This window comes from Elgaria multicarinata, chromosome 7 (genome assembly GCF_023053635.1).
Source record: "Elgaria multicarinata webbii isolate HBS135686 ecotype San Diego chromosome 7, rElgMul1.1.pri, whole genome shotgun sequence".
Taxonomy (NCBI): Eukaryota; Metazoa; Chordata; class Lepidosauria; order Squamata; family Anguidae; genus Elgaria; species Elgaria multicarinata.
The window spans coordinates 12,591,016-12,607,312 of record NC_086177.1 but is presented as its reverse complement, the minus strand read 5'-3'; the positions used below and the strand labels follow the sequence as shown (position 1 = coordinate 12,607,312).

Below are 16,297 nucleotides of genomic sequence, written 5' to 3'. Positions count from 1 at the left end.
TCTTCCTTTGAGTACCTCAGCTGCTCACTACCATTTTCTTATGCTTAGCTTGTTTGTGAATTAAAGAGCTGAAGGGCCTAACAAGGCGAAGTCTCGGCCAAACCCACCTTTGCTGTTTACAGTACAGAGGAGGCTAAAGAACCCTTTGCCTGTGTCTTAATCAGGGCCGTTGCCAGGCTATTTTGCGCCCTAGGCAAGGTGAGCTGCATTCACCCCCCACTCCCCAGCGTACCCCCCCACCCCCGGTAGGCGGATACAGGTGGGGATGGAGGCTGTTACCTTTCCCTCACCCAAAGTCAGAATGTACGTCCCAGCTTGGCTTCGACTGGGTTGGACGCTGGTGTGTGTGTGGATGGACAGCTCCGCGTTCTGACGTCCAGCGTGCCCAGATGCCAGAATGTGGAGCTGTCTGCCCACCCCCATCCCACCCCAGTGTCCCAGCTTGGCTTTGGGTGGGTGGGTGCCCAGCCAAAGCCAAGCCAGGGCCACTGGGGTGGGGTGGGGTGGGGTGGAAGGGCGGCTTCAGAACGGCGTGCCCGGAAGCTGCCCTCGCTCGGCTAGAGCGGCTCTGGGAGTGGGAGGGCGACTTCTGGGCGGGGTGTTTGGCGCCCCCCTTACCTTGGTGCTCTAGGCGGCTGCCTGACTGGCCTCTATGGCAGCACCGGCCCTTGTCTTAATTTTGGAGAAATTGGCTCAAGCATTTAATTATGTATATTGTGGGGAGTGGGCTATCCAGTTATGGAATTAGCAGGATTAAGGGGCAGTATCTAATGGTACTCCTATGAAAAGTTAGACCTATTGAAGTGAATGGGCCTGCTTTATAGCTATTTCCCAAAATAGCCTATATTGATCAAGTTCTGATGTGCAGGAAGGAGAGTTTAAAAAAGATACTAGAAATTGTGTGTGCATGCACATATGTGTGTGTGTTTCCTTGGAGGTGGATCATGAAAACTTTGTAATTGTAGCAAAATTGGAACCTGTCAATGAAATGTACTCTCCCATAATTTAAAGCGATATTGCAAATAATATTATTGTTGCTGCGCTTTAATCCTTCATAAAGCATAACAAGTATTTGAATGCAGGTCTCTGCTTAAAATTGACAAGCTTATAAATGGGGAGACATTTGAAAATAGAAATTTGAAAAACTAAGAAACTTGCTAAAATGTGAGAGAACTGAAAAGGTTAATTTTACCCCAGGCAAACTTTTAGTTTACCTAAATGCCTGAAAAAGCCAATGGAAGTTCAAAATTAAAAGGTACAAAACTTTAATAACAGTTAACTATTGCATCATTATGACAAAATCCTTTGCATATAGTACAGCTACTTTGGTTTATGGTTCATATATGTCTAGAATACTACACGACATTAATGGTGGGATATTTGTCAGTCTGACACATACTTGTAGAAGCTTTCAGTAAAGTCAAGCTTAGGGAAACTGAGGCCTACTTCACAAACATATGCATCATTTGATTTCTCTGTGCTTGGAGGCTTACCGTTCAATGTATTAATTGGAAAGCACTGTGTTTAAAGTAAGATGATCTGAAAACTCTGCGGAGTTTCAACTGTGATATCTCATTCACAAATGTAAATCATCACTTGATGTTGCAGTTATCAGGCGATGGACATGCATAAGTTGAACAGTAAGACTTGTGCTTACGCTGAGGAAGAGCAGAAATGGATTCTAATGTATGTTGGAGCAACATACATCTAGGGTGACCGTATGAAAAGGAGGACAGGGCTCCTGTATCTTTAACAGTTGCATAGAAAAGGGAATTTCAGCAGGTGTCATTTGTATATATGGAGAACCTGGTGAAATTTCCTCTTCTTCACAAGAGTTAAAGCTGCAGGAGTCCTGCCCTCTTTTAAATCTGGTCACTCCAGTATAGCTCCTGCAGCTTTAACTGTGGTGATGAAGAGGGAATTTCACCAGGTTCTCCATACATACAAATGACATCTGCTGAAATTCCCTTGTCTATACAACTGTTAAAGATACAGGAACCCTGTCCTCCTTTTCATATGGTCACCCTAATACATCAGCCCAGACAAATGCATTATAAACTGATAATTTAGACCAAGGGCATCCTACTGGCTGCATAGGACCCCAACACAATTATCAGGCCTCTGCAGAACCTGCTGAAAATGCATCTCCCTTTTCAGCGTTGCATTAAATATGTAGATATAGATGTTTGTATGGAATGTTGTGTGTGATCTATAAACCTCACTGCTAGATGGAGCCAACTTTATTATAAAGCTGAACACTCCCAGGCCCCAGCTAATTGTCTGGAGAATGGATTTCCCCCCCAAGACTTCAGCTGTTGGTTGTCCCTTTTTTAGGTCTTACTGCAGTAGGGTTTAATAAATAACAACCTGCAGAGAAGGCCATCATAACTACAGTGGCCTAGCAGGGTCTCAATAAACCTGTTTTTGTGTATCTGTTTGGGACAATCAAAATAGGGGGGAAGTGGCTGCCAGACCACAATAGTTAACTCTGTTCATTTTTGGCAGGTGTGTGTGTCTGGAGTTGTACACTGCTGCTGTAGAGGCACGTTGACCACTGCCTTGCGATGTTGGGCTAACCTCTTTTATACAGCTGTTTGTTGCCAGCGAGATGAAACACTCTGCTAAAAAGCCTACCAATGGTTTAATTGAATGTGATAGGAAATAATCCAGATTGCATAATCCTGTTTTTTGGAACTGCATAATCAAACCACTGTGATGGGGTTTTCAAAAGCATGAATGAATGTTTTGTTACTGCAGTTCTACCACCACCACCAGTAGACATTAAAAAACAATAACACAATATCAACGTTGTCTTGATTTCTAGGAAGGAACAGAAGTTCATACGGTTCTATCTTTACATAGAATCACAGCATTAGAAGGGGCCTCAGAACATCTAAACCCACCATATATTGTTTTTCTCCCACTGTACCTCTAAGCAGACAGGTTTTGCTAATTTTCAAAACACCATAAAATCTTGCAAACCCTGTTTATCAAAGATGAACGTGGGATGAATTCAAGTACATCCCCCCGTTGTTGTTCTCTCTATACATGCTGCCCTTGGGCAAGCTTATTCAATCTCACGGCCTCCAATATCACCTGTATGCCGATGATACACAATTATATCTTTCATCTCCGGAACTTTCTCCAGATGTTCACGATCGTATCTCAGCATGTCTTTCAGATATCTCAGCCTGGCTGCTTCATCGTCGTTTGAAACTTAACATGGCAAAGACTGAATTGCTTGTTTTTCCTCCTAAACCTTCTCCTCACCTCTCATTCTCTCTTACTGTCAACGATGTCACGCTTACTCCGGTCAAGGAAGCTCGTAGTCTTGGCTTTATATTTGACTCCTCGCTCTCCTTTACTCCTCACATCGAGGCTGCAGCTAAATCCTGTCGTTTCTTCCTATATAATATTGCCAGGATTCGACCATTTTTGTCTGTCTCTTCTGCCAAGACTCTCGTTCACGCACTGGTTATCTCTCGGCTGGACTACTGCAACCTTCTTCTCTCTGGCCTTCCTTCGTCTCACATCAGTCCGCTGGTCTCTGTCCACCACTCTGCCGCTAAGATCATCTTCCTGGCCCGCCGCTCTGACCATGTCACTCCACTTCTGAAATCTCTTCATTGGCTTCCAATTCACTCCAGAATCCAATATAAACTTCTCCTGCTGACCTTCAAGGCTCTTCACGGTCTAGCTCCTCCCTATCTCTCCTCTCTCATCTCACACTATCGCCCCGCCCGGGCTCTCCGCTCCTCTGATGCCATGCTTCTCGCCTGCCCAAGGACCTCCACTTCCCTTACTCGGCTTCGTCCTTTTTCTTCTGCTGCCCCTTACGCCTGGAACGCTCTTCCAGAACACTTGAGAACTACAAACTCAATCACTGCTTTTAAAACTCAGCTAAAAACTTTTCTTTTCCCTATAGCCTTCAAATATTGAGTTTGTTCTGACTCTATACTATTAGCTTTACCCTACCCGGTGCCTGTTTACACTTCCCTGTGCCTGTTTGCATTCTCCTTCCCTCTTTATTGTTAACTACAACTTATTAGATTGTAAGCCTATGCGGCAGGGTCTTGCTATGTACTGTGTTATCTGTACAGCACCATGTACATTGATGGTGCTATATAAATAAATAATAATAATAATAATAATAATAATTATAAGAACTGGTGGTTGCGACACATGGCAGGCCCTGTTAACTTGATCCTAACAGTGGTTTGCAAACTATTTTTTTAAAAAAGTATTTTGCTATAAGGAACAGAGATGACCCAACACATTTTAGAGTTTGAGGCAGGAAATCCAATTTTTTAAAAATATAAAAAAGTATATAAAAAAGAGCACGGAAATGACCAAAAGAATGTTGCCATGTTCTTTTGCAAAAAAGGGTGCAAAGTATTTTGCATAGTGAATACCTCTTAGAGGCTCCACCCACCAAGGCACCTCCAAGTGGCTTCAAAGATTGCTGGTGAGGTAGAGGAGACAAAGGAAGCTGTAGACACACTGCTTGTGTTGACCAGGTTGATGAGGGAAGGAGCTGTGTGTTCTTTTGCTGCCTGGAATCATAGAATTGTAGAGCTAGAAGGGGCCTATAAGGCCATCAAGTCCAAACCCCTGCTCAATGCAGGAATCCATCGTAGAGCATATCTGACAGATGGCTGTCCAGTTGCCTCTTGAATGCCTGTAGTGTGGGAGAGCCCATGACCTCCTTAGGTAATTGTTGTACTGCTCTAATAGGAGGTTTTTCCTGATGTCCAGTCAGAATCTGGCTTCCTGTAACTTGAGCCCCTTATAATGTGTTCTGCACTCTGGGATAATCGAGAAGAGATCCTGACCCTCCTCCGTGTGACAACCTTTCAAGTACTTGACGAGTGCTATCGTGTCTTCCCTCAGTCTTCTCTTCTCAAAGCTAAACATGCCCAGTTCTTTTAGTCTCTCCTCCTAGGGCTTTGTTTCCAGACCCCTGATCATCCTTGTTGCCCTCCTCTGAACCCCCTCCAGCTTGTCTGCATCCTTCTTGAAGTGTGGTGCCCAGAACTGGACACAATACGATGAGGCCCAACCAGTGCTGAATAGAGGGGAACTGATACCTTGCGTGATTTGGAAGCTATACTTCTATTAATGCATCCCAAAAGAGCATTTGCTTTTGCAGCCACATCATACTGTTGGCTCATATTCAGCTTCTGATCTACAACTGTTCCAAGATCCTTCTCGCTTGTAGTGTTGCTGAGCCAAGTATCCCCCATCTTGTAACTGTGCATTTTGTCTCCTTTTCCTGGGTGTAGGCTGGTAGGCAGTGGTGTATGTTTTTGCATGCTTCGTATATTTTTGGGAGCAAACCTTATGGCAATACTATATCCTCTTGCCCCAGATTCAAGGTGCTACCTTCTTTAGGCATTGGATGCTCTAATGTGACCCCCATGTGTTAGAAGGTTGGGGACCCCTGACTAAAGGACAAAAATCATATATCCAGCATGGAAGTGAACAACAAAAATAGGTGCTATCCTAAAAACCCAGGCAAAGAGAAACGCCTTTGCCTGGTGCTTTAAATTGTTGCCAGGTGAGCTTCCCAGGGGAGAGTATTCCATCATCGTGGGTCTACCATGGAAATTGCCCGTTTTGTTGTGCTACCTTCTGAAAGTCTCTTGAAGGGGGGCATGGAGAGGAGGGCCTCAGATGTCGATTTCAGCGTCTGGGGAGGCTCATATGAGGAAAGGTGGTCATTGAGGTACTTTTTAGATGTTATATTCACCCATAGTATTCCATTATAAAATGAAGTATATATTTGTGTTAATGAGGGTTACGATTTCCTTTTAGGCTTGTCCTGCAAATATAAGAATGTCATTTATACGAAGTGCTGAACTGAGAGATCCTGAACTAAGTGCATGTTTCTGTGAACAGGTGTGTCTGCAACATAGACTGTAGTGGCTACAGTTTTAACCCTGTTTGTGCATCTGACGGAAGTTCTTATAACAACCCATGCTTTGTTCGAGAAGCGTCTTGCCTGAGACAAGAACAGATTGATATCAGACACCTTGGACATTGCTCAGGTACTTCTAACTTTATTATTTAGTAGACAATTACGTCCAAGTTTTTCATGTCAGGCTCTGTGTGTGACTCTGCAGAAGCACAGAAAAGATACAAAACATAGTTTAGTATGTAGAATTAGGCTGCCCCAAAGTCTCAGCTTTTATTTAAAACACACACATGCACACACACTTATTTCCAGCTCTTATGTCCCCCCCTCCCAAAAAAAGCATGGCAATGCTAGATGAAATAAAAGGAGCCATTATAAGATCTGTGGAGAGGCGCGTGTGTGTCTGTGTGTCCATGCACGTTAGTGCCGTGTATAGCTTGTGGTCCCACCCCATGACTAGCCGCAGCAGAATAAACTATACATAATAAATAAAACTTGGAGAACATATTCTGCAAAATCACAGGAAATATGCAAAGAAAATTATGTGACCTATATAATATGAATAATTTATATAAGTCACATAATTCAATTTGTTTTGGAACAGAATTGTGATTATCCCCCTGCCCCTCATTTTAAGTACAAAAATACTCATCTCTGGGACTAGCTGAAGCTGAATGTTTTCATGATTTCTGTACTTCATGATGTCACTCATCCGTCTGCTCTCAACTGATTTTTAGGGTGATAAATGGTTGTGCTCAGCCTTTGGCTTTCCATGGAGTTTGGCTTTTGTTGTAGGGCTATCATGTAAGTGCAGCATTGTCCTTATTGGATGTTTCATAAGTGATGAAATACCATTATGTAAACTTGAATGTGTTTATTTTGATGCAGCCTCCAGTGGTTATACGCTCCAGTACCGTATAGTTTGTGTATTGGAGCACTCACCTAGCCAAAGCTGTAAAGAGCAACAAGGCTATTTTCTCCTCTCCACTCTTCACTGCCGTACCATTTATTGGTGGTTCAAGGCATAGAAGAATGTCCAAGGATAAAATGCAGTTGGGCACACTTCAATGCCTACCGATAGAGGTCCTGCCTTTCACAATGGAAATTGCATTTACTGTCAAAATGGCTTAGGAGTGTTAGAAAAGAACAGGGATAGAGTGCTTTCGGCTATCTGATGCAGCCAAAGGGTTCCCGCTTTATGAAAGGCAGACACACAGACAGCCTTACAGACTTAGACTTCAGATGGTACAAATAAACTAGGATTGCTTATTCAGATGGTTTCACTGAAAGGAAAGACAATGTAGTTTTCCATGTTTCTGGCACCAGTTTATATCCTGCTTTAGAGTACATGAGTCAGCTTTCAGGCTACATATTAAAATTTCATGCATAAGCTTGCAGGATATAAATAATAAACCTAGAGAACAATGATTAGGAAATATTCTAGATTTGGTTGGCATATTCTTGAGCAAGAAAGATACGCTTCCCAACTGGACTGCATAGTCTTTGAATCAAACCACAGGGTGGATTACAAAATTAACATGCTAACAAGCATATTCCCTACTTAATTCTAATAGTAGCAACTTCTAGGATCACTGGTTTCCTGGGAAATGTTTCTTGAACAGTAATTATACCACTTTTTGCCAATAATGTTATATGATAGTGGCCAGCTTTGTGGCCACAGAAGGAACTTTGATTGCTCAGCAGAAATAAAAGGCTGTGAAGGACCCTCAACTAGTAGTAGCTCTGCCTCACACACCACCAGACCCTCAGACCTCTTCCACTCTTTCCATCCCAACCTCCTGTGTTCCCTCGGGTCCTTCTTCCTCTCAATCTCTCTCTCTGGTTTGTCTCTCTATAATGGCTGCCCTTGGATATACTTAAGTCTTACTCTCGACTTTTCTGTTGCACAGTTTCTGAACTCTGAAAAAGAAAACATTGTTGTGCACTTAATGCCATTTTACTAAGTACTTCACAAACTTCCTCTGTCTCTAGTGATGTGACCTCAAAACAAGGAAACATCATAGAGATAGCAACACCTTAATTCCCCTGCCTGATAATAGATCCTTTCTATTTCCCTCTGTATGGTGGCAAGCATCTGATGGTCTCAAATGTGTTGATGCATATACAGTCTTGTGTATTGTTACTTTGTACAATTGCTTCTCTGTTTGCACACCTTCACTGACTGCAATGCGTTTTAAGAAACATACATGCAGATATACATTCCAATACAAATCAAAGAAGTGAGCATCAGCCAGTTATTAAACGAAATAATAGCTATTGTATAATTTATGAATGTAAAGCACATTTTATTATTATTATTAATATTTATTTATAAAGAGCCAACAATTTTCATGGCGCTGTACAGAACAAAACAAGACAATCTGCCATATAGCTTACAATCTAAAAATTTCAGACTTCTCCTTATTTTGACTGATTTATTTATTTAGCTTCTGCTAGTTATGAGGAGGGGCAAAGAGCCCTGTGGGTTCTGAAGTACTAAACCTTGAGCACTGGAAATATTATCCAGACATTTCTTGGTTTATGAGATTTCAACAGACCTTGTCTACACACTTTCAATAATACTTTTACATCCACAAGAGCTAGACACTATGTTTATTTGGCCTGCTTTTCTGTGCTGGTGTAGAATTATGGAGTACACACAGCTCTGACTGTACCAGACCTGGCCTTATGGTTACTTCTATAACTGAGAGGTTTAAAATAATAATTTTTTGATACTGGGGGGAATTAAGGAAATATGAACATTAAGGGAATAGAATGTTGTGTTTTCTCTTGTCAGCATTTCAGCGGTTAGCTCAGTTTGGAGCTGATGACGCTGAGGTAAAATAGCATGACTAAACTTAAAATGTGGTACACAATGACCACATTTTAAGATATGTACTGTACCTACAGAAAATGGGAATGCACTAGTTCTGTGGTGCGTTTTCTTCCCTTTCATCCACTAGAGTTCAAACATTAAACCATAGATGAAGAAAGTAAGGGCAATCCTGGACAATATCATTTTCTTAGCCATATGAGAGAAACATAGTGTACAACACCTTTCTGCTATTCAGCTGTTTCCTCCTGTATCTGTTTTATGTTTCCCCCCAAATAGTCTCCGATGACACTAGCTTATTGGGGAAGAAGGACGATGGAATGCAGTATCGGCCAGATGTGAAAGGTATGATTCTAACACTGAGGTGCTCCTCTGTTTCCCTCACTGGCAAAGATGCCAGAATGTATAGCTTATGGGAACAGCTTTTTCTCCTGCAACATGGAAATTGTAGCAGGACCAAATCAAGGGCATATACACCCTTCTTCTTTAAGTATTGAAAGAAACATTTCTTTCCCTCAAGAAAATATTTATTGGGAAGGGCTCTGAAATACTTTAATAATTGAGTTAAACATGTTAAAATAACTTGCTGCCTCCAATCCATTTCAAAGTGATGCGTTTTTGCTTGAACAAATACCATTTTACAAGCACCTCTGATGGCCTTGGCAATTTTGCAGTGTGTGCAACGAGACGTTTTGTATAATAAAGCTGTTTTTTTTTTATTCAGGAAATTTAGCATATAAATAGTCTTAAATGATGTTGTGTTCCTTTTGCTTCCCCCCTTCAAATCGAAGAATAGAGTTATGATGTCGTTCTTTTGTGCCTAAGCCCTTACGTGTTTCTTATATTAATGCTAAACACATTCCTGTTATTAAAGAGTGGAAAAGAAGTTTTCATGTATTGTTCTGAAGAATGACTTATTCCTACAAAATAGATTTCCTGTGTTCTGCACTTCAGATTTAAAGGTGACTTTTAAAGCTGGCAGAAACTAGGAAAGGAAGGCATTTCTACAGAAAAGCAATTTCCTCCTTCTGTCACTTTCCCTCCCTCTCTCCCTTTTATTGTTTATTGGAGAAATTTGTGCTGGGGGTGGGAGAGATAAAAGGCGTGGAGGGGGTTTGAAATTCTCCTTGGGACAGGAATGGAGGGGCATTTCTTTGAGAGCATGTAATAGGATCACACCCTTTATCTCAATAATTAAACCTGAACTGCACACCTAGATCATGCACTGAAAGAGTTACACTATCTCCTCCCTTTTGATACGCTTTGACTTACCTCACGTGGGGCAGCTTATCTGTGTAAATACGACCCAAGGACACTTTTTATGTGCATCAGTTGTGATTCCTGTGGTTCTCAGAACCACTCGACACATGCAAATAAGTCAGGCAGTACAGAACTCTGGGGCTCATGACATTTCAGTCTGCAGGTAGGGGAATCTCCTGATTGTAGAGAACAAGCACGTCAAGGAGAAGGCTGTGCTCCAACCATCTCCCTGATATGCTAGTTCTCCATGATCTGGGACATTTCATGTGGGAGAACATTCAAACATGAAAATTTCCTGCTTGAAGTTAATAATAACAAAATGATGGCACCATTTCTGCACAGGCATTACTGCACTGTTAACTGCATATGTTTCAGTTCCTGACTGGAATACTATTTTTAAATTTTGTTTATCGATTTTTAATGTTCAATGTTTTAATCTTTGTAAACCGCCTAGAGAGCTTTGTTTATGTTGTGGTATATAAATGTAAATAATAATAATAATAATAATAATAATAATAATAATACAGCAGAGCTAAAAACTGCAAGATTAAAAATGCCTGGGAAAATAAAAAGGTCTTCACCTGCCACCAGAAAGAGTACAACTTAGCTAGCTGCCAGGTGAACCTCTCTATGAAACTCATTTCACAGCTGGGATGCCACAACAGAAACAGCTCTTTCTAGACAATTTTCAAAGGCAGCCCCAAGTATGACACACTGCAGTAATCCAGACAAGAGGTTATCAGCGCATGAATAACTGTAGCTAGGCTAGGTCAAGTATGGATGTAGTTGGTATAGCAGTCTAAGGTAATAAAAGGTGCTCTGTGCCACGGAGTCCACCTGTGCCTCAAGTGACAGTTCTGGATCCAGAGCACCCCCAAACTATGAATCCGATCCTTCAGGGGGAGTACAACCCCTTCCAGAACAGGGTGAACAACACCTAGTGGGACAGACGAACCACCTGCTAACAGTACCTCCGTCCTGTCTGGATTGAGTCTCAGTTTATTTTCCCTCATCCAGTCCATTATTCTGCCCCGGCACTGATTCAGAACAGCCACTGCCTCACCTTGATTTGATGAAAAAGAGAGGTAGAGCTGCATATTGATGGCCTTGCAGCCCGCACGTCTGGATGACCTCACCAAGTGGTTTCTTGTAGATATTAGACAGCATGGGGGATAAAACAGAGCCCTGTGCCAAGGCACAGAGCAATAACTCTCCCCCCCCCCCAGCACCACCTTCTGAAATCGGCCATCCAAGTAGGAGTGAAACTATTGAAGCGCAGTGCCTCCAGCTCCCAGCCTAGTCAACCTATCCAGAAGAATATCAGCCTCAGAGGGCTGGTTTGTGTGTGTCTTGCTTTGACTCAGGGCATTAGTTCTTCCTTCCTTGTCCTGAAAAGGCAGCTGCATTTTGCTGCTGCCATGATCACTGAATCCTCTGTGACAATGTAGGCTTATTATTAGTATTATTATTGTTATTGTTATTACAGTTATTGGCTGGGCTTACTCTGGAGTGTGTGAACTGTGACAGAGCCTGAAAGAATCGTCTATTCAATGACATCTCTTTTTTTTATGTGTGTGCAACATCTTGAAAAACAACATGTTATATAGCACTTTGGAATGAGTGGATGGCATGAAAGAAATTAAGTCTTTAGAAGTATTGCGACACAAGCGTGGCAACGCAAGGTCTGAGTTGTTTATCCCATGACCAGCTATGTGCTGTACGCTCACCCAGTTTAATAATTTCCTATCTTGAAGTTCCCTGTGTTCATTTTTGAAGTGGTTAACCTGAGAAGAAGTTTCTGATTTAGGTTTAACTTTAAAAATTCACCAAAAATCAGGGCATGATCCGATTTCCTTCAAAATGGGCATGAGTAAGGATCTATTTACAAGCTAATCTGGTGCCCAGTTCCATGTGTGTAGCTTATAAAATAACGGAGATACCTGCATTTCTGTAAATGGGGGAAAATATTTTAAATATTCCCCAAAAATCAGGGGATGATCTGATTTCCCTCAAAATGGGTATGAATAAAGATCTATTTAGAAGCTTCATGGTGCCCATTTTCATGTTTCTAATTTGAAAACTAAAAAATTATAGACGTTTTACATTTTCAATGCAAGTCTATTGGGCGGGGGGAGAAGCGGAGCTCTGGATCCGCCACGGAGCGGAGTGGAACAGAGGCAGATTGACCAAAAGTGGCGCAGACCCGATCCGAAAGTAGCAGATCGGGGGGGGGGGGTCGGGTCCGTGCACAGCCCTAATGTTAACTACCAGCCTATAGTTGCTAAAGTCCTCTAGGTTAGGCTTTTTCAGGAGTGGCCTAATTATCACCACTTTTAAGGAGGCAGGCAAGACTCCCTCTCTTAAAGAGCAATTTACAACCTCCTGGACCCAGCTGGATATTTTAATAAAATAAATATAAATTATATGTCTATTTATAACTTCATAACTGCAATATCAAGTGTTGAGTTGTTATTTGTGAAGAGGCTGTTACAAACTAACACCACGACAGATCTTTCATATTATTTTTGGCTTTTCCAGAAGGCCCGTTTCCAAATTCAAGGGTGCAGAGAAATCAAGTGCATATGTGAGCTAACCCTAAATGATTTGAAAATGCATCTTCTTCAGTGAAGCCAGGAGAACTGGTTTGGGATGTGGAGGGCCAGGGTTCCTTTCCCCGTATTTATCATGAGAGACCCTCATAGATGAAGTCAGGATACAATCACAGCATCTTTCTGGTACTGCAGATCCTGGCTCCATTTGCTCCCAGGCCATCTTGCTTTGCGTGCCTTTACATCTTCTGAGCTGAAAGGACTACTTGTTAAAGGATGTATTCAGCATTCAGATCCAGTACATGCAGTCCCTTCAGGCACAGAAAAAGGCTAAAACTTCAGTGGGTTTAGCTACTTTGTAGAACCTGTCAACCTCTCCTCTATCTAGGAGTTTGAACTCCAAGGTCTATTTCAGAGCCTTGGGACATCAGAAATTCCTGGAAACTATCCGAAAGGATTTTTTGCTAGAATTCCCTTCTGCTAGGCTGCTGTTAACTCCTTCTTGCTCTTCCTCCTGGAGATAGAAATGGTGGCGGCTGAGAGACCCAGTGCAAACTCTTTTGCTGCCTGAGGCCGGCAGGACCATTCACCACTGCTGCATCCCACTCCTTCCTGCTGCGTTGTTGCTCTTCCACTACCATATCGCACCTGTCTGACTTTTTCCGCTACCACTTCAGCTCTGTGGAGAGCTCCGTGGCTGGAAGAAGCCGCTGTGGGACTTTCATGGGAATTTGCCCAGTTCTCACGAGACACATCCACTTCTTCCAGCTGCATGGCTCTCCATTCAGCCAGTGTGGCAGCAGCAAAAGTAAAGGATGTGTGTGACAAGGGAAACAAAGCGCAGGTGGGCGCCCATTCCAGAGAGCCCCACTGGGTGCTCTCCCGCTGTGGCAAATGCCACAGTGCGAGAGCAGCTGGCAGGGCTCCCCAGAGCACCCGCTGGAGGTGGCAGGGCAGTGGCAGTGGGCCCTCCTGGTGTGGGTAGGGGAGACTGGCACAGTTCACTGCTCCTCCCACTCTGCCGCTTGATGCGAATGTGTCGCCCTGCTTTCTGGAAGGGCCGGCCTTTCCTGAGAGGCCTTTATTTGGGTGGAAGAGAGTGAGGAGATATGTGCTGCAGTGTATGTTGTTATGCTAGAAAAACCCTTCCTATATGAAACCCCAAATGCAAACTAGGCTGAATTTTGTTTTGCCCACATGTAAACACCATCTGTTGTGCAGGATCACGGACAAAGCTGGCAGGATAGGAAAGAGAAGGGGGCAACAGAACTCAAACTCTTTATCATTCAGAATATAACAAGAATAACTACAAGGCTCAGTTATTTTTTCTGCAGGGGCCCATGTTTTTGTGTACCCTTCCATGTTTTTGGAAGGGTACACTTCAGGCCCAGGCTGCAGCCCTGTTAATAGAAGGGAAAAGTATTGAGGTTAAATTGTAGGTCACACTTGAGATTATTTATGGATATTTCTTTTTCTGTACCTATGTAACTATTTTCCAGATCTTGTGAGATTTGTTGGAGCCAATCAGAAGAAGTGTAAAAGCAGAACAAGCAACTTTTTGAACAGGAGGTTGCTGGCCTGGGCCCTTCTCTAGAACTGAGAGAGTGTGCTTGTGCAGTTAAACTTCCTTTTGTGACAGGCTAGTCCCAGAGTTCATTGTGCATAGCAAGAGGGAGGAACAGCTGGTAGGGAGTGGGATGAAGCACCCTAGTTATCAGGAACATTGATTCTAGGGACAGTGGGTGCCCAAGTTGCTGGCAGGATTTGCAGGCCCAAAATATAAACACACCATTCTGCCCCTGTCTGTCTGTAAGGGGAGATAATTCATGATTTTGCAATGAAAAGGATTAGGAGAAAAAAGCCTTTAAAGCTTGGTCTGCTTATAAAATGTTTGCAGCCACATCAATCCATTAGAATAATAACAATAATAAAAACAACAACAACAACAAAACATTCACAGGATAATATCTTTATTTGGCCCAACCAAAAAGTTACAAAATATGTCAGCAAGTTTTGCTGGATTCTTTCTCAGGTTAGTTGTTATGCTAAAAGATAGCAAAATGTTGGAATGTTTTGGGGCATGATAGAAACCTCCCAGTGTGGGCCACGGTGTAATTTCTGAATTGTAGAAAATATAACTTTACAATTAAAATAGTTTTTTTTTTCATGAGTCATGAGATATTTCTGGTGATGGGAGAGGATGAGGTTTTAGTTGCAATTTTATATTGGCCTGCCAAAAACTTGCTATGTTCCTAGATTTCTGTCTCCAAGTATTATAACAACCATGCATGTAAGAAACTCATACACGTTTCTAGTGTAGAGAGGTTTTTTTATTAGTTTATTTACCTATAACTATGCACACAATTTTTTTCTTGACAGTGTTGTGTCTGTAGCAATTTTTTTTATTAACCATGGTTAGACCCAAACCACCATTTGCAACCATGGTTAGGAATGGGTTTACAAACAAGATGGAGCCAACCATAGTTAGGAAAATCACTCCTGCAAATTTAACACTAATTATATTTAAGATCCAAAAATGAAAGGATGGGGGGAATTTGCATACAAGTGGGGAGAAGGAAGAGAGAGAAGTCCTGAACAGTGCTCTTGATCTTGTAAAGCATGGTTCCATCTGCACCAGTTCCCACAAACAGATAGAGACACATGGAGAGACATATTTCCATCTGAGTGGGCAGATATTTGTAATCTTTTGAATATCAGGACAAGTATTTACATTAATAATTCCAGATTTCTGTACATTTACAGAACAGTCATAACCTTATTCTCAGAGAGCTCTGATGTTGGAGTCTTCAACTTATCCACAGCCCTGTTTGACTCATGTCAACAGAGTGAAAGTGAGGGAGTAATTTCTGTTCCCTCCAGCCCTTTTATCTTAGGCCATTTCTACACTAGCCAGGTATAGTGGGAGGGAGGGGGAGGATTTCACGATATGCTGATCGCGAGATCCTCCTCTTAGTCCACATGGTGGGCGTGACATCCAAGGAGGAAGGAGGGTGTCGCGCCCAAAAACAAAACATGCACCCCAACAAAAAGTGAGGGTTTTTTTTTTTTAAAAAAAGCCCCGACCCGGCTCCCCCTCACCCGCGATTCCTCACGGCCCGGTTCCTTCCCTCTACTGCTCTCTGCTACTTGCAGGAAGGAGGGAAGAAGCCGGGATGGGCGGCCACACCTCCCGCAGTCTCAGGGCGATCCCATGAACGTAGGAAGAATTGGATTTTCCCAGGGATTATTTATCCCTGGGAAAACCCGCTCTCATCCCCGCTGTCCCTGGAAGTCCCTGTGCATCATTTGTATGCACAGGGACTCGGCTGTGACCAGCCCGCTTTTTCGGGCTGGTGTAGAAACGGCCCAAGTCCCTTCATTTGGGTGGGACAATATTTATGCCAACTCTTTAGAACTAGCAGTGTTGTTTGGGACTGAGGGATCCTGTGAATTCAAAGCCTCTCTCAATCTACCCTCTTATTCTCCTAATGTCAGGGAGGGACTTTCTGTGGGGGCTCAGATTGGGGATCCAATGTCAATTCTTCTCTGACAACTGCCCTCTCCACCCTTGGAGGTAGAGATCCAATATAACCTATGGCACCTGGGGTGCCCTTCCAGGACCATAGGATTGCACTATAGCATTGAATTAAATAAATAAATTGAACATTATTGCACCAAGTTAGCCATTGAAACAGCAGCATTATCTGCATTATTTTATATTCTTTTTTCTAATTTTGATGC

General features: G+C 42.6%; 1 protein-coding gene across 1 annotated transcript in view; it reads left to right on the top strand.

The window, feature by feature from the left end:
- Positions 1-16,297, top strand: part of TMEFF1 (transmembrane protein with EGF like and two follistatin like domains 1) — a 105,679-nt gene that overhangs the window by 81,711 nt on the left and 7,671 nt on the right. The window contains exons 6-7 of the mRNA XM_063130219.1: positions 5,899-6,047; positions 9,027-9,092. Coding sequence (XP_062986289.1) covers positions 5,899-6,047; positions 9,027-9,092 — 215 coding nt within the window. The remainder of the gene's footprint in view (positions 1-5,898; positions 6,048-9,026; positions 9,093-16,297) is intronic.